Below are 24368 nucleotides of genomic sequence, written 5' to 3'. Positions count from 1 at the left end.
GAAAGAAATGGAAATGCAGTGTAACTAGGGTGTGTTTTTAAAGTCAATGTGCCTTTTCTACTTGAATTCATTCTTATTAACAGATGCATTGTATTCCACCATTGATGCCCCACTGTGAAGGCACATCTTTACCATCCTTGTCACCCAAAATCAAACCCTGTTGATGGCCATTGAGTTGTTTTTTGCTTTTCACCATTGCCAAATACACTGCGGTTAATGGCTTTAACCGCAACATTTTTGGCAATGGTGAAAAAAAGTGCAATAAGTGTACAGGAATACACCTTCCAATACATTCCAATAAGTGTACAGGAATACACTTTCAGTACTATTTTGGGTTTGTCTAGGGGGTGGTTGTTTTTTTTCCTCCTTATTTGAGATGTGTTTCCTTAATGTTGTATTGGCGGCAGTGAACTTTGTTTGGAATCCAGTCTCTGTAGTCTGGAAATGTGATTTCTGGCAGTGTGCTCTGTTTTGACACAATCTTGTCATAACAACATGGGTTTCATCACAGTGGGGTCCCCCTTGTTCTCTCTGGGTGTACAGATGGCTCGTGTCCTTTGATGATGGTGCTGGGAAATGGGGAAGGGTTTTCCAGGGGAGAATATAAAAGTTAAAAGAGCTGCGGTGCCGGGCACCTTGGGTGTAACTTTGTTCCTCCCTGACTTCTCCCTCTAATGTTCTTGGAAGCTTCCCTGTGTAGAACCTGAGCCAGGAAGATAATTGTGAGGTCCCAAGTTCTTTCCCTCCCTGGAGGCAGGGGATAGGACACAGAAATCATTCCCAGTATATCTCTGATTGGTAGAGGTTTCCTCCCAGCTCCCCAGGAGAGTTGACACAGTGCCCTTGCTCAGATCCCTGTCTGTAAACCAAATGTTTCAGCCACTGCTCTGCAGAGCTGCCCATTTCACAAACACCTCAAAGGAATGTTGATTTGAATGGAGATCACCCTCTTCTCCAGTTTTGGAGCCTGGGAAAAAAAGAGCTGCCTTTGGAAAAAGCTTGAGTTGGTTTTGTGGTTTTTTTCCTTGCAAGGCTTATTGACTACTGGACTAAGCTTGGAGGTTGTATTTCCCATAGGAGGGCTCAGATTGGGAGAATGAGGCTCACTCTCTTGTGTGCATTTGTGGTCTTAACTGAATTACTTCCAAAGTGTATCTTTTCCCTCTTGCATTCTACAAGATGACCTACCAGCCAGGGCCCAGAGGGAGCCGGTGTTGGTTCCTGCCAGCAGCTGTGACTAGACAGTAGTTACCTTTTATTTAATGCCACCCACTCTGTTTCTCACCCTTGCCTTATGTGGGGCGTAAGAGAAAGGAGCATTCTGTTTCAGTTTTGCAGTGCTATCCTAGGAGCTCATGATTTGGTACATGAGAATTAAGTGAAAAAGCTGGCAGTAAAGGGGGTTAAGTTGGAATTTGTGGGATAATCTAGTTTCTTTTCCTTGACTGTAGGGAAGGTACTTTGAGAATCAAGCTATCTTTCTTTATCTCCACCTACTGTAACACATACACATATCCCTCTTAGCTTTCTCTGACATGGAACATTGGGGAAGGGGAAGAGTGGGAGTCCTATATGGACTGTAGCTATGGACTTATACATTGGTATTGGTTCTTAATATGGTTTTCATAAATGGGCTTTAGGAGGTTCATAAACCTGAAAATTTTTCTGCAAAATTGTAAGTATATATGTTTCTCAGGAGAGGGTCCATAGCTTTCATCAGATTCCCAGAGAGTTCTCTGATTCCTGAAAGAATAAGAACCTCTGCTTGGGATTTGAATCTTGGATGAGTAATAAGAAAAGCAATAGCTGACATTTGCTGGGCTCCTGCTACACACTAGGCATTAAGAGCTTTACATGCATTTTATTTCATTTGCGCCTCCAAACTCTGTAAGGAATGTGTTATGATTATCTTTCTTTTACTGATTAGGAAATGACGTCAGAGAAGTTAGCACAATTAACCTGGAATGATGCAGGTTGCTGGAGCTGGGACTTGAACAGAGATAATCTCATTCTAGAACTTGGGGGCTCTTAGCCATTCTTTAGTAGGACATGCATACCAAGCCAATGGTTCTAAGCAACTCGATGTATCTGGCTTTAAAGTTCCTTTGCCTTCTTCATTTCACTGCCTGAGTTCTAATACAGGGTTCTGTTGGCCCTGAATTTGTACTGTGCGGTACCCTTCGTGTTTCCATATTGGGATGGATGAGAGGAGGAAGATGCTTTTTGGGAGTCAGATCTGTTTAATTTTGAGCAAGTGTCTTAGTTTTTTGTCTTAGTTGTCTTTAATGTTAAGTCCTAGAACTCAGAACCATGGCTCTCAACACAGGGTTACTGTGAGCATAAAGTAAGGTGATAATATATGTGAAAGAACTTTGGGAGCCATGAGCTCTGTGGGATTATGTGTTAGGATGGTGACATCTCTTGTGCTTTCCTGGGGAGAGTAGGCAGCCTCAGACTTCGGAAGGACAGCACCCACTTGGTCCAAAGGGTATGAGACCTAGGACTGTTTGTCTAAGCCGTCTGTGGTCAAAAGTACATTCTGGACTGAAGAGATGGTGATGTAACTGGGCTGTGTGTGTATTGAAAAATCCCTCTTTGCTCTTTCCTCATTTCAGGTTTGTCCTTTGAGTCAAGTTAAATATTTATTGAGCGTTTCTGAGTACAAAAGTAGTGTATTAGAGAGTTGGGAGGGATTACAGAAGTAAAGCCCTTGCCCTTATAGAGTGTGTGGTCTTGTTGAAGATCAAGAACAAAATGTGTGTATGTGAAGAGAGATGTATGGTAAGTTCAAGTGGAGCCAACACTTGGGTGCTGGCTGGAGGGTTTCAGGAGAGAGTTTGGGACCTCAGGGCTGGGAGAATGGGGCAGAGCAGCTCAGGTTGAGGAATTTGGGCAATATGGATGGGTTGATGGTGCAGAGCTGAAGATGGACACACTGAGCAGGCTGGGGGTTCTAACAACAAGATATGGGAGGATCAGGAGCCACCGAGAGACTGTCACCAGCATGACGAAGATTGGTCTTTTAGTATGATGTTCAGGATGGGTCAAAAAGGGAGCTAGATGCCAGATCAGGTCATGTATCATCTCTGAGCACTTTGTTTCTGCAGTTCAAATGAAAATTAAATATGTTATTGACAGCAGTTCTTGAACACTCACTGGGCTGGAATGGGCAGATCACATACCTCGTTTTACCTGTTGAACTTGTCACGTGGGGTTTGTATCAGGATAGTGGGAAGGTCACATGTTATTTCTCCATTTTTTTTAGTTCCAAATATATAGCCATCTCTTGACCATATTGCACATTGAAGTGTTCAATACACACTTATTTTTTCTTTGACATGTGTGGTTGGGGAAAGCCAGCTTCTGTTATAAGTCTAGTTTTAGGCAATAATTTCCATTTCCTCAAGCACTAGTCTTTTCACTTGAGTTACTGATATCTTCCTTCTTTCTTTTCTGGGGTGCCCTGTTGTAGGAGTGCTAATTATTAACATTTTAACTATAAGGTAGCAGGTGTGAGGAGGCTGTGTTATCCACAAGTGGAGTAATTAATTCTTAAATAGTAGAAAATAGGCCCTGTAAGTTAGAAAAACCTTTTTATATATTTATAAATAGCAGCAACCATGTTCTTTCACTGAACTTTTTCTGCTTCTCCCGTCAGCATACCAGGAGGCGGATTGGGATCGCCCAGGTCCTGTGTGGTGTAGAGACTCATTGGCTACAGCAGTGGGAATGGACAGAGAATAGAAAGTGTTCTTAGGTGTTGTACTTCAAAGGGAGCCTGGATCATGACCCGCAGAGAGGCAGGTGTCTTTATGCCTTCCAAAATTGACTTGAACCATTTCTAGGGGAAGCATGTCTGTCGGAAGTGAGGGGTGGGGTTGAGGACCTCCAGCTTTATACTTTCCACTCTCTTTATTGTTTAGATGTTTTCGCCATGACCTTTTATAATAATGAAAAAAATTAATTACGGTACTAATTCAGTAAATACAGTTGGAAAACAATAGATTTGGAAGTCCTAGTTTGTTACTACAGTTCCACGAATACTTGCCAGCTTTGTAAGTGATTTTTTCTGTTCTGGAGTTCAAGCAGAATGACATCCTTAACTCCAGGCTGCAGGTACTCTGTACGTGTGTCACCTCAGATGGCGAACCGGATTGTGGATTCTGCAAGGAGCATCCTCAACAAATTCATACCTGATATCTATATTTACACAGATCACATGAAAGGAGTCAACTCTGGGAAGTAAGTATCTGTGTTTTTGAAGTCTGTTTCTGCAGCTTTTTCACATGCCTGTTCTAGTTGAAGTTAAAACTGCCAGCTCTGAGGTTGCGCAGCCAGAGGAAGAACAATTTCAGAATTAATTTCCTTCTGACTTCTTGCTGTTGTCACCAACAGGCATTTCTTGAGTGCCTGTCACATGGAAAGCATCCCAGTGACTAGAGCTGGAAGCTGAGGGTCTCGTTCCTAGCCTTGGGGAATTAAAACCTTTATCTATTAACACACAATGCTTTAAGCTTTAAATTCCATCTTCCCTCTGTTCCAACAAAAAAATTAAAGCGAACAGGTTCTTCCACCCTGAGTAAGTAACAGTATAGGGTTAAAATCTTTTGTTATCTAAGTGTATAAGTCGACATCTCTCTTCATCAGTGGAAACAACATATTTACATCCCGAGAAAGCTGCTATTGCAGATTTGAATTTGGTTTAGTGAAAACCTTTGCTTTGCTAAAAAATAAAAATTTTAAAAATTAGAAAAACATCCTAAATACGGAAAATAAGTTCTTAAAAAATGATGCTCTATGTAATGAAGATGGCTGTTTTAGGCTTTGCTTGTGTATTTAGCAACTAGGAAGTTAGAGAAGCAATTAAAGCCACTTTCTTGAATTAGGAAAATGTTAAACTTACAGAAAAGATCAAAGAATAGTACAGTGAACACTGAGATATACTTCTGCTGCCTATAGTTAACAGTAAATATTTTGCCAAATTTGCTTTACTTGTTTGTGGGTTTTGTTTGTTTTTGTTTTTTACTGAATCATTTCAGTGTGAATGATGGCATAATTTCACTTCAAATCTGAGGCTTACAGGTTGTGTCTCTTAAAAATAAGAATATTAGAGTCTGGGGTTAACTGTTGTAGGTTAAGAAGTCAACTTCTTCTTAAGTGATACCACAGCTGATTCTTTTCCACAGCTGTTTCACCTGTGGTTTCTTTTAATTTCAGCAAAAAGAGGAAAAGAGAGTAAAGGAGGGGGGTGAGTGTTTTATACAATCTTTGACCTTTATAAGGCCCAATGGAAAGATGAAGGTGGTTTTAGAAATACAGTGGAGGCTCATAGTCCAAAGCAACAAAGCTGGTGGCATCAGATGCTGGGATTGGGAAAGGATTTGTGGGCAAAGCTGGCCTTTCTGGCTTGGAAAAGTCAATGATGTTCCTAAACCTTTGGTTTATATTCTAGTAACAACAGTATTTTCCTCATTTATACATTGAGGATGATGATGCCTATGTTTTGAGATTATTGTAAAGATCACATATATAAGCCGTTACTACCTTGCTTGCCACATAATAGGTCCTACAGAAATGGTAGCTCCTGATGCTGTTCTTTCCTTTACTCTCCCTTGTTGGCCACAGGTCTGGAATTATGTGTCAGCTATTTTCTGGAGAAAGGGGATTTTCGAGGGATGGGGGAGGACAGATAGCAGCAGAAGCTGTCTAAGTGGCTTCATCTCGATAGTCCCTTCTCTGCTTTGCCTCTCGCTTTATCAGAAAGTGTCCTGGAATGAAGCAGAGCAGGCCTGACGGCCATCCTGCCACCAGCTTATAGTGTGGCTTTTTGTAATACCACTGACTCAGCTGACCCTAGAGTGTGGTCAAGTCCATACTTACTAATGGTGAGTAGAAACCTTACACGTAGATCAAGACACGGACATGATGTAGACTGGGTCATCAACTCCAAGCCCCATTTTAAAAATTACATGTAAAACCAATGTGGGATTTAAATTTGTGTTTGTTTTTTTTTTTTAATCTCCAGTTACAGATGACTAATAGTGCTCTTCCTTCTCTGTTATTAAAATAATAAAGTCATGGATGGGTATTTCTCTCTTCTGATTCAGTGAAGTATCCAGCAAGTTAGGCTTGTTCAGATGTAAGAGTTTCTGTTGTGGCCATGGCCTAGAACCTTAGCAGACAGCAGTTCTTGGTGGCCTGTGTCAGCGCTTTGGCCAGAATGCACATCAGTCCAGTGTGGTCCCATTTTAACTCTCACAGTAATTTTTTTTTTTCTTAATTGGATCCTTTACCAAGGAAAGCTGTGGAGGCTGGCCTTTACAAACTATACCAGTGCAGATCTCTCATGAGGTCACCTGATGACCAGCAGCTTGGTCAGCCTAACTTGAAATAGGCCTGATAACATGTATTTCCCACAAGTTGGGAAGAAAAGTTAGAGTAATTTACATAGAACCTAGTATATGTTCTTTGTCTTTTCTGAAGTTACTTAAATTGTGTTAAATGGAATAATCCTGATTAAATATAAAGTTTATTGTAATGACAAATGCACCTCAGAAAACTCACAGAGATGGAAGTTCTTGGGAAATGCAGGTAAATGGGGTAAAGCAGCAGTGGCAGCTTGTCTTCTTGCTTTCTCTCCCCTTCATCTTCAACTCTTCACTTTTGCCTGCCACTGCCTAGAGCCACTGCTGGACACCCTCTCACTCCTGCTGGTCCAGTGACTCAAAGGCAGCTTGGGATTATCCTAAAATTTTCTAGGTGTCCCATGATGATAGGTGGATAGCACAGTGTTAGATTGTTAAACATAACTCAGAGTGCCTCCCAGAACCTTTGACGAAAGGGTAACTCACTGCACCCCCTTCCCTTGGCAGGTGTTGTTAACCTTCACCTGCATAGACAAGCAATTTTTTTTTTCCTTAAGAATATAAGGACTGACTAATATAGTTCTTCCATATGTAGTGAGCTCATATAGTGCATTTGAAGCATCATTAATTTTATACATAGTTTTACTGAAACAAGTATTTTGACTAGTCTCCTGCCGGACACATAGAAAGTACTGTGTGAACGTGTGTTGAGTTGTGTTAAAGGGGGCAGGTCTGTGTTGTGTTTGCATATGGATTGTACTGCTGGGAAGGCCGCCACACCTTTCCTGATGATGTGTCTGCTTAACAGGCATTGGGAAAGTAGAATTGAGCTGTCAAATCTTAAAATTTTGTGGGGAGATGCTTATTTTTGGACTGATTTTCTTTTCTGGTCAGCTAGTAAACTAGTAGCAACTCTATGAGGTTAATGCAGCCAGAAAGAAGCCTTTGAATACAGTGCCGTCCAAAAAAAATGTTTGTCTTCTCTTTCTGTTTGCCGGTGAGTGGAAACCTCACTTGGTTAACCCTACTCAGTGTTTGTGCCTTTGTATCCGCAGGTCTCCAGGCTTTGGGTTGTCACTGGTTGCTGAGACCACCAGTGGCACCTTCCTCAGTGCCGAACTGGCCTCCAACCCCCAGGGCCAGGGAGCAGCAGTACTTCCAGAGGACCTTGGCAGGAACTGTGCCTGGCTGCTGCTGGAGGAAATCTATAGGGTATGTCCATAGCTTCCTCTGATAGAGGAGTGACCAGGAAGCAGTTTGTTTTCTCATTCTCATCCCTTGGCAGATTTCATCCTCTTCCAAGGGCTCAAGCCAAGGAGGTAACCTGTTCCTATGCATTAAGCAGTTCAGCATTAACTAGTTTAATTGATTAGTTGAACTAGTCAGTGAGTAGAGATCTAGCCCCACTGGGTTGAGACATAGGGCAGGTAAGTTTTAACAGTGAGCCAAGGAAAGAACTGGAACAGTCATAAAGGAAAGGAAAGGTTAAAAAAATGAAGCAGGTAAGGTAAGGTGGTGGCTGACACACTGCCCTAACCAAAGAGAGTACCATCCCGGCACCCCCCAATTGCTGCCATGTAGGAAGGTAGACTCATTCTTTTTAGATCTTTCAAGAGAAGCTAGAAATCTGGATTTGTATGTGACAGCTGATTCATATATAAAACAATGGCAACAGGCTAGATTTTGCAGTGCATTGTAGAGCACAGAATCTCAGTTAACAGATGAGTATCAAAAAAAAAAGAAGAAAAAAATTTTTTAAAAAAAGCACAGAATAACTAGGGAAGGCAGGCCTGCGGAACAGCATGGCAGAAGCTTTGGAAAACCTGAGAACATGGAACAGAAAAGGGGTGAACTGATGTTGAAGACAGACTCAACCGGTTGTCATTTTGCTTCTGCAACTCTGCTGGTGGGACACAGCTCAGACCAATCTGCCCTCTCAGTTGCCACAGTCTTTCTCTGTTGATCCTTTCACGCAGCGGGCACATATGCGCACACTTCTACTGTTTCCTCAAAATAGGTGAGGTGACATAAAGTAAGAGAGAAATTAGGAGGAAAGATGATGGCAGAAAGAGTAAGATACAGTTGTCTAAAAAATATATTCCCCAAGGTCCCCTATACTTGGTTAGAAGAGGATCACAAATCTGGGTCCAAGATTTCTGTTAATCTGCACTGTCTTTTGCCTTGGTCCCATATCAAGAAGGTGAAACCTTTTCTCTGACACGCAGAGTCCAGGAAAACAGATCCTGGACTGTCAGAAAGGCTCTGAGGGGTGGTCATTTCTCTGCTCTGTGTGTTAGGTCCCAGATTCTTGAACTGAGCATCGGCAGGAACTATACTCTAGGTGATTTGCTGTTGTATGGTGTATAATGTTTGTAAATCATCTTCTTCCCCTAAGGAGCTGAAGAGACTTCTGTCTTTGTATTTCTTCTCAGTTGTCAGGCATCTCTCTGGTCTCCAAGTGAGTTTTCCTGTTTAAGGTAGCAAAAATCACATCTGAGCCAAGTGAAATAAAATCAGTAAAACAGATAAAGTGGCAATTTAGTTTTTCTTTTAATTCTTCCTTTTGCCACTGGTTCAGTTTATTAATCAGGGTGGTAGAGTAAAGCCTGAATATCCGTAGGTATTGATCCTCAGACCGGCCTCACGGTGGAAAACAGCTTATATTTATAGTCTACTCCCTTGATCCAAGTCAGTGTTCTTGAAAACGTCTCGTTGGTCCAAGATGGAACATGTGAGAATGAGCTGTTTCAGAATTAATTAAAATGTCCAGTTCCTAAATGGCTCTATTTAATGACCATCTAATTAAAAATGGAAGACAGTGGGCCTATGGTTTTATTTTCAGGAGAGTAGCTCCAGCCCCTCTACTCGGCATTCACCTGGGAAATAGTGGAAGAAGGAGATGAAATCTTCCTGAAGGAGGAGGTATTATTTGACTAGTCTTGCGCAGTCACGATCTGGCCTCAGATTTTTTCGTGCTAAATCAGTTTAATTTTTTTATACTAAAATTTAATAATTTTGTGAAAGATGGATAGTAACTAAAAGTTTGGGGGAGATGATCAAGAGGTTGCCCTGCCAGTTACTTAAGTTTGTGATCTACTTATTTGTAGCGGGGGGCGGGAAACAGTGCGTGTGATGTGTCTCCGTGGGTCCCTTGTTGTACAGGATTTCTTTTCCTGGTCCTGTAGTGTCTGGCGGTGGCTGGTCCTGTAGTGGCCCTCTCTCTAACTGTGGGGACACTTCCATCTCTTTCTAATAGACCTTAGGAGAATTAGAAGCATCACGTTATACAATAGTCCAGTGGGAGCCATGGGCATAGCTAGAGTGTGAGGTTTATATCCTTATAAATAGGTTATAAGCCTCAGGGTGAAAGCACAGCCTACTAGTCGACAAGAGGAAAAACATACAGTTTAAATTAGGTTCTTTAATATTTTTCTTTTTCTTCTTTGCTTTTTTTTTTTTTTTTTTTTTTTTGAGACAGAGTCTCACTCTGTTTCCCAGGCTAGTGCAGTGACGCAATCTTGGCTCACTGTAGCCTCTGCCTCCCAGGTTCAAGTGATCCTCCTGCCTTAGCCTCCCATGTAGCTGGAGGCATACGCCAGCATGCCTGGCTAATTTTGTATATTTAGTAGAGACAGGGTTTCTCCATGTTGGTCAGGCTGGTCTTAAACTCCTGACCTCAGGTGTTCCACCCGCCTCGGCCTCCCAAAGTGCTGGGATTACAGACGTGAGCCACTGTGCCTGGCAATTTTTTTTTTCTTTAGTTGAGATCTACTTTCAGTCTTCCATTGTGCCTGGACCAAGTTTCATTTTCTTTTAGTTATTCAGAAAACTTCCTTTGTGTGTCTGTGATCTTTAATTATTAAAAGGATGGAAATACTTCGTGTTTTTCTGATTAATTTTCTGTAGAGTTGTGATGTGACATGGATTGAATGAGTGGTAAAAAATCCATACCTTTTGAAGGCGCTGTTTATCAAGTTTTAAGCCTCTGATCTAATCCCTCCTATTCCATTTATGCCTCATCGGTTACCAAGCCTTCTTGATTCTGTCCCAGGCTTTCTGGAACTGCCTTTTTGTTCCTCTGCTCTAATCACTGTCTGCCTCCCTGCTCCACCCCACAACTGGATTATGGCTACTGGCTCTCTGCACTTCCAGCGGAGAAGTTCTTTCCAAATCCTAACATCCTTTTCAGTCTAAATCTTCCCCTAAAATCCTGATCTGATCTCTTCGCTTGTGTGCACAGAGACCTTCACTGGCTTCTCACTTTCCTGGAACAAAGTCAGAATTCTCGACCCATTTCAGAAAGCACTGCCTTAGTTGGGCTACCCACCTTTTCTATGCTGTATGTGCTTCTCCGCAGGCAGAAGTGGTGCCTTCCAGGCTGGTCGCCTGGCCGTTCCTTGCTGGCCCTGGCATTTTGTTTTTCCCCATCATTCTGTTCTTCCTTCCTCCCCAAACCCTGCTCATCCCTCCAGGGCTGTCTCAAGTAGTCCTGACTCCTAAAGCCCCCCCTCTCGTATCTGGCAGGTGATACCTCCCTACCCACCCTGGCATAGGTAGGGTGATAGCTCCTACCACTTCCTCCATGATGTCCTGTACAGGGACCTTAGCATATCTCTTGCATTAAAATATTGGTCCAGTGAATGGTGAAATAACAACAGTGATAGGAAGCAGAGACTGAAGAGAACACTTTAATTTTAGGCTGTCTTACGAAAGGGAGCAAGATCTGTAAAACAGTTTCGTTGGTTGTCGTATTTTCCATGGGTCAGGTTTTTCTTTTTGGGTAGAAAAGGAAAATGAACTGTCCTTGTCCTGGAATTTGCTATGTGATATAAATGTTGTTCCCTGTTCTTTATTAGGTAGTTTAGGGACGTGCAATAGATTTTCATAAAGGCTAGCAGTTAAGATCAGTCCTTATTTCCTTCACCATTATTAGGGCTACTAAATGATTTCTGACAGCCAGAGATGCACCTGAAAATGGATTTATTTCCTACCCTACATGCCTTAAAAAGGAGGCGGGGCAGTTGTACCCACATGAACAGCACTGCTGGCCACCTATCCTGTTCAGTCTAGCCTTGGATAGTAACGTGCCTTGGTCAGAGACTGGATTTCTAATTGTGACCTGTGCAAAATATGTAGAAATTCAAGGTCATCCTTCTTTCACTATGTACAATATGTTTTAAATAAAGTTATTCCTGAAAGAATGATCAGAACATGTTTGTATACTTAGGTATGCATCTACTGGAAGCAAAACAGCTAAAATGACTGAGAAAAAAACAAAATTAGAAAGGCAACCTAAGCAGTTGTAACTCAGGAGAAAGTGTTTGAAGAGAAGTCTGTTCTGCCTGTTAATTTGGGAGAAAGGGAAGGAAAAAGGGGTGGAAGGCATAATTTTATACGTAAGTAATAAGAATGAAGGGATCTGACCTTAATGATTCTTCAGTTTTAAGGAACTCAGGAGGAGATAAAGGAGAGAAGTTAATAGAGCATGGCAAGCAGTTTCCTGAATGTATTTGAATAAGTGTAAAAGGAAGGCCATGAAAAGGCCATTTCATGTCAGATAGACTGTGTTGTTCTGTGACAGATTAAATAAATATGAGCGTCATCCACTTAACCCTTGGAATTAACTCTACATCTTGTAGAACTGATTAAACTTTTTTTTTTTTTTTTGCATATACTCAATAAAGATGATGTCCTCCTGCTGCTGCTTTAATTACAAAGGGAAAGTTTCTTTCTTTTTTTTTTACTAGATTCACTTAAGATTTGAATCTGATAGTCTCATTCTGATAGTCTCAACTATTACAGTTGCTCTAATTGTTAGTTTAACCCTCTACAGTCAGTTGATGTAAGGATTACTCTTATAAGACCTGTATTCTGTTTTATTATTGCTTGAACTTTGGATTTTGATATTGTGAGTGTATGTTTCTGTTTTTTTTTTTTCTCCTCTCTTTTGTTGGCTTTCCATTTTCTGGTTTGTACAATTATTAATTTGTGTTTACAGGGTGGATGTGTAGATTCAACCAACCAAAGCCTGGCACTACTACTCATGACCCTTGGACAGCAGGATGTTTCCAAAGTCCTGCTAGGCCCTCTGTCTCCCTACACGTAAGTTACTCTTTTTCAACCTCGTTATTCTGTCCAGTTTAATTTTCTCATTGCCCAAAATGACAAAGGTGTTGTGCTGCACAGAGCCTGCACTATGAACACCTGCTTGTATTTATCCTCAAATCAGCCAGCAGTTGTCACTCTTAACCTGGTGTTTATTTTTACATACAAGGATTTTTGCCTTCTTTCCTTCCTCAGTCCCATGTAACTAAAGTTGCATGATCTCTATTGGACAGTTACTTTGTTCGTGCTTTAGGTTTTGTTTCCAGGTTAGAGGAAACTCCTGGTTTGGTGTAGCTTGGATTTTATTACTAGTTTTTTTTTTAAATCATTCTTTTCCTTAGCTGTCTAACTTACTGTGGGAAAACAGGCTTTTTGTCTAAGATGATGGGGTATGAGCTCACTGGAAAAGATGACAAAAGACAGAGTTTGTATTAATGCTACTGGACTAGTAGGGAATTGTAGAAGTGAATTTGGACCATTGAATGTTAGCAGAAGTTGACTGCTGTGGAATGAAAGCAAGCACTCTTCAAAAAGAATAGGGTGTCAGAAGACTTGAATTATAAATGACACCGTGAAAGAAGCATTTCCTGTTGATAGTAAATGAGGTTGCGAAAAACAGCCTATTTGAGTACTGACATTTTGTGTGTGTGTGTGTTTTCACGTGCTTGCATACTTAGAGATCATCATATGGGCCATCTGAGGGTGGTGAGCTGGGTGGCGGGGAATATTCAGGTAGATATGAGACTGAACTGTCCTTTTTCGGTTATCATGGTACCGATGCTGTATATCTGAAAGGTACAGTACTGTGATAACTGAAGAATGGTGGTGCCATCACATTGAGAAAGGGTTGGGGACTGTGGTGGAGCTATGCAGCCTTGGGCTGTGGCTTTGGGGGCATGAAAACCAGGAGCTTGAAATAAATTCTTTTGGAGGCTTTTTTTTTTTTTTTGAATTGGTGGTAGGAGGGTTTTTTGGAACAGAAAAATGGAAGAGAATACATTGTGTTAGCAGAGAGGGAAGACTGGTAAACAGGAAACTCGTGAGGACCACATTATCTCCTGATAGCTTGTGTAAAAGTATTTTGCAGGACAGGATACCTAAGATTGAGTAATCCTAAATGGCATGGTAACATCAGTAGTAAACATTGCTAAAATAGACTTGGTAGTTAAGTACTTGGAGAGGAGATGAGGGCTGGGAGAACGACACCCTAGGTACAGAGACTCGCTTCCTATAGAGAGCTCACTGGAGGCGGCTGCCAACTGTGTGACCACCATGGCCCTGCCAGCTTTGTAGCTGGGCTCATAGCTGCCGTTTCCCAGCCCTTGCTTCAGGCCTGGAGAAGTCCTGCTTGCACACACGGTATGGGGTGTGGGGTGTTGTCTTGAGTGTGTGTGGTCCTGGAGCATGGGGTTTGGCAGAACATTCTGTGAAAATGGAATATATATATATATATATATTTTTTTTTTTTTTTCTTGACACTTTTTTCTTTTGCTTTTGGAGATTTTTCAATTTGACCCCAGGACCTGTATAATCTTTTCAAGCTTTGCAGAGATGCTCAAGATGTGACTGGACATTTTTTAAAGTTCCTGTGTCCTCTTCAACACATGTTCTCACCAAACATTAATTGTAGTGTCTTTTCTTCAGAAAACTTGCCTAAAATGACTTTCTTTCCTGGGAAGACAAAGTGTCCTGCTCTGAATGGAGCTTTAAAGGAGTAGCACAAATTGTAAGATGATGTATCTTGAGGCTGGACATTCTGCTGCCTCCCAGAGCTTTGTGCAGAGGGGTCTGCCGGGGTGGGAAAGGGAAGCCTCCTTTCTTTTTGATAAACTAGCATAAGGACGGGTAAGGGAGTCTATTTTCAAGAAAGCTGGATCTGTTTAGTACTCTTTCTGCCCCTAATCACTGTGGACAGCTCCAGCAGCACAAAGAGATGAAGAGCAAAGGCAGGACACAGCAGGCAAAGTTAACATTGTATTTGTGAGTATAGTTGAGGATAAAAAAGGGATGAAATCCATGGTGAGGACCATCATAGTGGGGGAACAGTTTATTCTAGATGGATTCAAGAGCTTTGGAGACCAAACTAACACATTTATTTTTATGTGCAGTTAAAGTCATAGAAACCTGTTTTGTGAAACCTCAGATTTCTAAAGAAAACCAGAAGCAAGACCTTCCTTGGTTTAAAAAAAAAAAAAAAAGCATTTCTTCAAGCAGTTTGGACCTGTTTTCATTTGTATAAAATAGATTTTTAAATGTCTATTTAAAGAGCATTGGGATTGCTGTTGGTGGTTTTCTGTGCTACTTGAGAAAGTAAGTCTGTATGTGTGAAACTTTTTTTTTTTTTGAGGCAGAGCTTTGCTCTGTTGCCCAGGCTGGAGTGCAGTGGCGTCTCCGCTCACTGCAAGCTCTGGCTCCTGGGTTCACACCATTCTCCTGCCTCAGCCTCCTGAGTAGCTGGGACTACAGGTGCCCGCCATCACGCCCGGCTAATTTTTTGTATTTTTAGTAGAGATGGAGTTTCACCGTGTTAGCCAGGATGGTCTCGATCTCCTGACCTCGTAACACACCCGCCTCGGCCTCTCAAAGTGCTGGGATTACAGGCGTGAGCCACTGCGTCCAGCCAATGTGAAACTCTTTTAGAAAGGCCCAAGAGACTTTTTTTTCAGTAGAATAAAATATTATTGGATAATCACTGGTATATGAAGATTCTATTTCTGTTAAATTTGAGTTTTAGGTGGCTTACAGTTAGTGACAGTAGTTGCACCCTCCATTCAACAAGCTTAATTTTACAGTTTAGGGAGGGAGGATTTATACTTTTGGATTAACAGCAAGAAAAATAGCAAAAATTAAGATGCATCTTAATTAGCACTTTCAGAAATTGTTTGTGGAATGAGACTGCAGTTACAGAGCTTCTGCATTCTGCCAGTGCACAGGCCTTGGAGTCCAGCCTATGTGGACTTAAGGCTCTGCCACTTGCCACCAGGAGACCATGGAAATGGTGTTTAGCATCTTGGAGCCTTGGTGTCATTTGTAGATAAGGTGCATGGTCCTGAAGTCCTGGACTTGTGGAAATGGAATGAAGCTTAGATGAATTCAGATGCTTATGCTCCTGGCAATGTGCCTGAGGAGCTGTCAGCGCTGGGTGCTGTGGTTTCTGCCTGGACACCCCCTCACCCTGCTGCAGTCCAGTCCCTTGGTCAGGTCACTTTTTTTTTAATTTTTTAAACTGCTCCTTGAGGAGCAGGACTACCCCATAGGCAGTGTGGCCACAGTAGCCCGGTCAGGTCACTTTGAACCCCAGGAGGCCTGGTAAACTTGCTTTGGGTGATTTTAGGGTTTAGGTCATCTGTAAGTGGTCTGCCCAGCTACCTATAAATCTATATCCATTAATTTTAAATTATGGATTAAAAATTTTTAATTTCTAGTTATTATTTTTATGACTGACTTTCCCTAGTCACATTACTGAGCAAACTACACACATCTTATTGATCCTAAGAATTCTCTAAGGTAGATGTTTATTTAAAAAACACCATGTTTACTGTGTGCAAGATGTTGTTTTAAGTGCTCACACATATTAGCTTATTTGGTTTTCATCATAACTTTATAAGGGCAAAAAAGGCAAGTACTATCATGTGCACCATCTTACAGGTGGTGGGATTGAGACACAGAGAGACACAGAGAGGTCAAGTTACATGCCAAGTTACATCACACAGACAGTAAGTGGGGTTCAGACCTGGACAGTCTCCTCCAGTCACTGCTTCCCTTACCCACTGTGCTTTTATGTAAGAGCTGGGATTCCATCCATATCACTGGACTCAAAGCACCTTGCCTGAGGCAGGATGCCATGCTACATCTTTTCAGCAAAGTCCTTGTTTCAAATTCTGCTGTAAAATGATCTCTTTCTATCTTTAGTTGGAAATCTAAAATAAACCATGACTTTTTTTTTTTTTCTGACTTTAATTAATGACCTTTTTCCATGACTGTGGAAGTGCTAAGGAGCTAGAAGACACTGTCCTTGTTAAACACAAACTGACTGGGGCTTCCTGGCCCACTCAGTCTAAAGCACAGCCCTCTGAAGAACCCATGAGGAAACCAATGGGGAAACTGGGAACTGCCAGCCAAACCTGCCACTCCTTGGGGTCAGTGGCCTCACTGCATTCCGTGAGCTTGCACAGTACCACTGTGTCTTAGGTTTGTGAAGCATTTAAATACTGTAAAGCCCCATCACCTGATGTTTAAGCCCCAGAACATATTTGGTGTATGGTAAAAGCAAGTGATAGGCTTCCTTCTCAGATAAAAAAGAGGTCAGTGACCTGCTCATGGTGAGATCCTGTCTGAACTGGGCCTGGGACCCCGTCTCCTGACAGTGCAGCTAGCCTGATTCTCTGTTTCCTGCTGCCCCAGTAACAATGTAGTAACTTCATTTTTGGAGGAGAGGTCAGCTGGTCTTTGGAAAAGCCACTATTTTGCAGAACAAGCATCAGCAGTATATTTAAAAGCTGCCATGTAATGACTATAGGGACTCCATCCAGCAGATCCTTTTCTTATCTCCAGATTTTTCCCCTCAACTTGCAGAGCATCTCTTTACACCTGAGATGTAGATACCCCCAGCTCTGTCCCATATCCAGTGGCATAGAAACCAGGTGGCTTGATGGAGCAGGACGCAGGACCCTCTGTTGTGGTTTGTGCCTGTGGGAGCTGCCAGAGAGAGGGCTTACCCCATGATTGCCCTCACCCCATTCTCTCACATGCGTCAAAATAGGGGTCTGGTGGGAGGGGCTGTGTTTAAGGGTGGGATCTGGCAGCCTGTTAAATCCTGGTCACTTGGGATTCAATGGACCTATGACCATGAGCCTCATGGCCTTTCCTGTTGACCAGCAGTGGCAGTGGGAACAACTCACCTTTTGAAAATACATAGGAAGGCCGGGCGCGGTGGCTCACACCTGTAATCCCAGCACTTTGGGAAGCCAAGGCGGGCAGATCATGAGGTTAGGAGTTCAAGACCAGCCTGGTCAACATGGTGAAACCCCGTCTCTACTAAAAATATAAAATTAGCTGGCCGTGGTGGCGCATGCCTGTAATCCCAGCTACTTGGGAGGCTGAGGCAGGAGAATCACTTGAACCTGGGAGGCGGAGGTTGCAGTGAGCTGAGATCGCACCATTGCAACCCAGCCTGGGCGACAGAGCAAGACTCCGTCTCAAAACAAAATAAAAAATAAAAATAAAATAAAATACATAGGAAAAGTTATCTCTGTGCTCCAGAATTCTCTGAAACCTAATTGTCAGATAGACTAGAGGCTTTCGTAGAAAAGTCAGTTGCTTTTTGTTTTCTGAAAATCGTTTTGTCCTGGCGGGGGTGAAAAAGCCTCACTGCAGATAATCACATGTCAGGTGTTAAAATCCTTTACACAGGAGTTGCATAGAGCCCCTGCTGCCCAGAATGGTTCTTCTGAAAAGCTACTATTTGCGCTGTGTGGGTGGTTGCTCATTGAGGGGCAGAGCTGCTCTCGGTGAGCGGTGGGTCTCTCTCTGCCCTGGCTGTGTGGCTCTGTGGTTCTATCTAGGAAGTGTGAATCTCCAGTATAGTGCTGTGGAAGAGAGGGGCAGGGAAATGTGAACTCCAAAGGCGGTGCCTCAGTGCAGCTGCAGCTGTGGAGAGCTAGCTGTTGGGCTGTGGAGAAGGATGTGGATCAGCACTGGATGAGACTTTGTTAGTGCATGTAGATACAGGGCGAGCTTACACTTCATTTGCTTTTCATTTTCTTAAGGAGGCTGTTTGCTGGGATTTAATATTGTCTGTGGTGAATTTTCAGGTTCTGAGCATTTTTGCTCTTCAATATCCCAGCTACCAGAGACATAGGGAGAATGGGGCTAGAGGTAGGGGAAAGATTCTGAAATGTACCTTAATCCAGTCTCTTACACAGTCTTCCTTGGACAGGCTGAGGGTTTGGCAGAACATTATGTAAAAAGTGGAACTAACTTTGCTTTTTCTAACTGTTCCAAAGGCTACAAATACCCCAAACTTGCAAATACACAAACCTGCACACTTGAGCCTGTGTTCCTCCCATCCTTCTCCAAGGGATCAGAAGCAAGCTGAGGCCCCGTAGAAATTCTGCCAGCTGGGGAGGGTGTCTGGTTTTTCAAGCACAGTTGAGTGATTCAGAGTGAAGTAGGCTGGGTGAGATCCTGGGAGCAGAGCATGCCCCAGGCCTGTATTAGTTTGAGGCAGCAGCAAAGGAGAGACCAATTTGTTTTCTCCTTCAGATGCAGATGAGTGGGTGAGATGGCTGACCTTTTCCGGGTTGCCGCCAGCTGGAAGCTTTGCCCGCAGATGTGGACTGTTTATCTATGGTTCGATGTGTTTTCTTTTTTCCATAGGACAGGATGGGGGAGATGGTGGGATGGATAGAAAGCAACAATGACAACAAAAGTTTAATTGGTTAGTAAGACAAGAAAGCCAGCAGGGAACGCTGACTTCCCTTAATTGCCAAGAATGTTGAAAGTTGTTTCCCAAAATTACCCCAACTCCTAAATTCTATCCAGTGCCTCTTTACTGAGAACCTCATACAGTGCCTTGTTTGAATAACAGGTTCAGTGATGGAGAAGAGCGTTGCCCTTGAGGTGCTTAAATAATTTAATGAGGGGGAAGGGGACAGTTATACATAAGCATTTAATTAGACACCATGAGCAGAGAATGCTATGGAAACCTGGAGGGGTGGGAAAGATCGTTTGGGGTGGGCTTTATGGGCTAGGAAAGGCTTCATAGAAAAGTTGACAAATGTGATGTTATTTTAAAGGTCGAGATAAACTTGCACATTCCTAGATGGAAGGAAAGCAAGGAATTGGGAGATTTTTTTCTGTGAGCATCCAGCACTGACCAGAACTCCTGCTCTCTGGGGTTGTTAATGTTTCATCTCAGCCCCTGATGCACTGGTCACTTCAGTCACAGGGTCAGGAATTGTTCAGGCCCCCTTTTCTCCATATAGCTGTTTCCTTCCTTTGACTAGATCAGTGCTCTTAGCACAGAGGGGTGGGAATGGGAGGGAAATTCATCAATTCAGGCTTTATATGTAGTTTGGTATACACCGAGTAGGGGTGAGAACCAGGATCAGTTGTTTTATAACATGGCAAATATGTATTGATTTCTTTACTTTAAAAAGCTTTATTGAGATACAATTCACATATGACACAATTTACCCATTTTAAGTACACAGTTTAAAGACTTGTGTAACCACAGCCACAATCTAATTTTAGAACATTTTTACTACCTCCAGAAAGAAACCCTGTGCCAACTTGCAGTCTCTCCCATTCTTCCCCCTCTCCCCAGCCCCGGGCAACCACAAATCTCCTTTCTGCCTCTGATAGATTTGCCTGTTGTGGCTTTTTCATATTCGGTAGATAGAATCATACACTATATGGTCCTTTGTGACTGGATTCTTTCACTTAGCATAATGTTTTCAGGGTTCATCGACGTAGCATGTATCAGTACTTGATTCCTTTTTTATGACAGAAAAAAAAAAAAATCTCCCATTGAATGGATATACCACACTTTATGCATTCATCAGTTGATAGACATTTGGGTTGCTTCTGCGTTTTGACTCTTGTGAGTAATGCCATTATGAACATTTGTATGCAAGTTTTTGTGTGGGTGTGTTTTCATTTCTCTTCTATATATTCCTAAGAGTAGAATTACCGTATCCTATGGTAACTCCCTGGTTAACATTTTGAGGAACTGCCAGATTGTTTTCCACAGTGGCTGTACCATTTTACATTCCTACCAGCAGTGTATGAGGCTGCTGGTGGTTCTGCCTTCTCACCCACACTTTTGTTATTGTATGTCTTTTTTATTATGGCCATCCTATTGGATATGAAGTGATATTTCATAGTGGTTTTGATTTTCATTTCCCTAATAACCAATGATGTTGAGCATCTTTTCATGTACTTATTGGATCTTTGTGAGGAAATGTCCATTTAGCTCTCTCATCTTTTTTTTTTTTTTCTTTTTTTTTTTTAGTGAGTCTCACTCTGTTGCCCAGGCAGGAGTGCAGTGGTGCAGTCACAGCTCGAGTAGCTAGGACTACAGGCTCCTGCCATCATGCCTGGCTAATTTTAAAACAATTTATTGTAGAGATGGGGGTCGTAATAGACTGGTCTTGAATTCCAGGCCCCAAGCGATTTGCGTGCCTTGGCCTCCCAAAGTGTTGGGATTACAGGTATGAAGTACCACGCCTGTACTCTTCCATCGTTTAATTAGGTTATTTGTCTTTTTATTATTGAGTTGTAAGAGTTGTTTATATAGTCGAGATGCCTGACTTTTATCAGAAATATGACTTGCAGATCTTTTCTCCAATCCTGTAGGTTCTTTTTATTTTCTTGATGGTGCGTTTGATGCACAAAGTATTTTAATTTTGATGAAGTCCAGTTAATTTATTTTGTCTCTTATTGCCATCCTTTTGGTGTTGTATTTAAGAAATGGTTAAGAAACTATTGCCTAGCCCAAGGTAATGAATACTCCTGTATTTTTTTTTTTTTTTTTGCGAACTTTATAGTTTTAGCTCTTACAGCTACGACTTTGATCTCTTCTGGGTTAAGTTTTCTGTGTGATGTGAGGAAGGGGCCCAACTTCATTCTTTCACCTGTGGATATCCAGTTGTTCCAGCATCTTTGTTGAAATGATTATGCTTTCCTCATTGAGGAAATTAACCATAACTGTGTGGTTTATTTCTTGGTTCTCTTTTCCATTGATCTATGTGTTTAGCATCAGTGTTTTTAAAACTCCATAGATGATTCCATGTGCAGTTGAGATTGAGAACCATCTGGCCAGAGTGGGGAGTTTGGCTGGTTTGACTGGGAGACAGTACAGTGCGAGGTTTTTGTAATACTTCACTATAGGTGTGCAAACCATCATTCTTCACTAAGCCAGTGTTCCCTAACCTTGCCCAATGAGAATTGCCAGGGATTCTTGTTAACAATAGATTTCTGGCCTCTATGAACTGGGGAGCACAGGGTCTGGTGGAGGGTAGGAAGGGATCAGCTTTGTGTGTGGCCTATGATTCTGGGTTCTTCCATATGGATATGGACACTTCGTACCAGTTGCAAATTCACGAGAACCTTCAGGAACCTGTGTATTTAATGAACTGTTCAGGTGTGTCTTATGATCAGGCTAGCTGAGGTGATGCTAGGTCTGCCAGGCAAGACCATTAGAAGCCTGTGTACCTGCACTGCGGTTCATCCACAGAATTGCTCTTCCCAAGGTACTCTTGGAGTGATGCCATCACCCTGTGATGATGCCATTGTCCTTGTCATGTTTACTGTGCACACTTCCCCGGCCACCTTATTTAATATTGCCTTCTGCCAAATTTGTACAAATACTGTCATACCCACAGTTCTTCCCCATCTCTGTTGTTTGCTTTGTTTACATTACATAGCACTTTTAAGGAATAATTAATTCATTTATCTTGTCTCTATCTACACCACTAGATTGAAATCCTCATGAGGGAAGGATTTTTATTTTTAATTTTTTTCATTTGAGTGCAATATTCCAAGCACCAACAACAGTGCCTAGCATACAGTACGCACTTGATAAATATTAAGTAAATGCAAAGGTATTATTAGAGAATAATAGAGACTTGTCTATTTCAGCATCAGTAGTCATTGTGCTTGTTTTGTATGTCATGGTGCTGTGAATCATGGAAATAGGTGTTTCTGTCTTTGTGTAGGCCACTCAAAAATCATTGCCTAAGCCAGCTATGGTGGCACACCTGTAGTCCCAGGTACTCAGGAGGCTGAGGTGGAGGATTGCTTGAGTCCAGGAGTTTGAGGCCAGCTTGGGCAACATAGTGAGACCTCGTCTCTTTAAAAAAAAAAAAGAAAAAGTCATCACCATATTTATGTCCATTTTCTGCTAGGTCTGAACTAAATGACTTATGTGTCATGTGCTAACTTCTAACCTTTCCCCCCTCCCCGGTTTAATTTATCTTGCTGTATTGTGTGTGTCTCTGCAGACTGTCTCAATCTTCTTTGGAAACTGGCTGGCTGAAAAGAAGTACTATTTAATCAGATTTGATGAGAAGTTCTTAACTTCAGCTCTCTAGGTCTGGCAAATTAAAACCTTGGATTCTAGATGGTAGAGGATAATTTTTTTTTAATGAATTGCTTTTTATTTATTTATTTATTTATTTCCTTTTTAGGATAGAATTTTTGCGGCATTTGAAGAGCTTTTTCCAGATTATGTTTAAAATTGAAACCAAGCCATGTGGTGAAGAACTCAAGGGCGGGGATAAAGTGCTGATGACCTGTGTTGGCATTGGTTTCTCCAACCTTAGCAAGACCCTCAAGTGATAACCATCACAAGATAAGGCCCCAGTGCCTCCAGACAAAGCAGACACTGCCATGGACACCGATGGGACCAAGTCCAAATGGATTAATGCAGGACAGGATAGCCACGTGCTTAATTTTCTGTGAAGAAATATCAATATACAAATAAAAGACATCTCTGTAGCATGTGTTTCCAGCTGTTTCTCCAGTGGCGTTGCCATTCCCCAGGAGGCCCAGTCACCGTGAGAGCTCCCTTGCCTTACCTGGAGGAAGAATGTGCCTTCAGGCCACAGTCATGCTGCTAGAACAGTCTCATAGCTGCAGTTCAGCTGTGCTTCCTCAGCCTACTATCATAGGCTTCCTTGGCCCTCTGTCATGTGGCTGTTTTCCAAACCTGTGGAGTCTGTTACTTTTCTTTCTGCAAGGACTTATCTCCTTGAGCCTCGGTTTTTATTGTAGGGATTAAATGAGATAATATGAGTGGCAGCTCTTCATGAGTCCTGCAGTGCTATGCAAATGTCAGAAATTGGTATATTAGACTATTTATCTTTTGTCTTCTGAATGGATTGCTGTCATGGACACAGACACTGATCTTCATCTGGTTAATTGGATGTATATATGAGGGATGGGTGACTGCAGGGGTCCAAGTAAAGTTATTGGGATGTGTTTTATATTCCAGGTGTGCTATACATTCCTGTTTTATTTTCACAATAGCTCTGTGATGTAAATGCTATCTCCATGAGAAAATTCTTAAAGGGTGTTTCGTTCCTTTGAAATGTATAATGTAAAGACATTAAATCTCCTCATTTAAGGATCTAAGTGTAATAGAGTCAGGGATTTTACCCTTGCAAGCTAATAAGTTAGATTATTACTTTTTTGTTGATGCTCCCAAAAGACATGAGGATCCTGGGTCAGAGATAAAGAACTTTGTTACTCAGCATAGCATGAGCTTCATGTCTACATTGGTTTCCCCTGCTCCCCAGGTCTCACAGTGGACACGGAGGGGCCCAGGTAGATGCTATGCATGTTACAAGTTTGCACCATAGCCAAAGAACTTGTATGTTTGGGGACTCCACCTCTTTCATGGCAAGTCTGTTGTTTCACATGCAGACATTACTTCATCCCTTAAGACTGCCTCCTGCAAACACAGTTTTGAGAAAGAACTCAGGTAAAAGCCTGCGCAACAAGAATATGCAGCAATACCCAGGATCCATGGCAGATTTCCCCTGCCAACTAATAGAGTCCACATTTGATATGTGCATGGGCTTGAAGTTTGTAGAAGGGGAAATATGTACTTCTTTCTACTAGAATTCCAAATGGTGTCCTCCCCCGGGGGCGAACTTTGCCTCATCACTCCCTCACAGTACCTTTTTCTTTTTAAGTGAAAAGGGGCTAGAGAAAGACTGTGCTTTGATGTCTAGGGGTGTGGGAGGATGTGTGGAGGTAGAGAGTTAACCTTGAGGAAGGCCAGGACATTCTGGGCTATGACATTGTACTGAGAGCTCTACATACTGTATTGGTTATGTGCTCTTGGTATATAACAAGTGCTCACAAACTTAGTAGCTTAAAACAATACCTCTT

At 42.1% G+C, this 24368-nt stretch overlaps 1 protein-coding gene and 1 non-coding gene across 7 annotated transcripts in view; both read left to right on the top strand.

The window, feature by feature from the left end:
- RCL1 (RNA terminal phosphate cyclase like 1) overlaps nucleotides 1-23467 on the top strand; it is a 63189-nt gene extending 39722 nt beyond the window's left edge. The window contains exons 1-6 of one of the 6 annotated variants that reach the window (XM_028834218.2): nucleotides 2645-2781; nucleotides 3659-3800; nucleotides 4081-4242; nucleotides 7421-7577; nucleotides 12364-12467; nucleotides 22661-22970. In XM_028834218.2, coding sequence (XP_028690051.1) covers nucleotides 4091-4242; nucleotides 7421-7577; nucleotides 12364-12467; nucleotides 22661-22811 — 564 coding nt within the window. In that variant the 5' untranslated portion in view covers nucleotides 2645-2781; nucleotides 3659-3800; nucleotides 4081-4090 and the 3' untranslated portion in view covers nucleotides 22812-22970. 6 annotated transcript variants of the gene reach the window in all.
- MIR101-2 (microRNA mir-101-2) lies at nucleotides 13219-13297 on the top strand. Its single transcript, NR_032392.1, has one exon. It is a non-coding gene; the product is annotated as a microRNA mir-101-2 (primary transcript).
- Nucleotides 23468-24368: the final 901 nt, after the last annotated feature.

The sequence above is a fragment of the Macaca mulatta genome, chromosome 15 (assembly GCF_049350105.2).
Source record: "Macaca mulatta isolate MMU2019108-1 chromosome 15, T2T-MMU8v2.0, whole genome shotgun sequence".
Lineage (NCBI taxonomy): Eukaryota > Metazoa > Chordata > Mammalia > Primates > Cercopithecidae > Macaca > Macaca mulatta.
The sequence above is the reverse complement of the archived record's forward strand: the minus strand, read 5'-3'. Positions and strand labels throughout refer to the sequence as shown.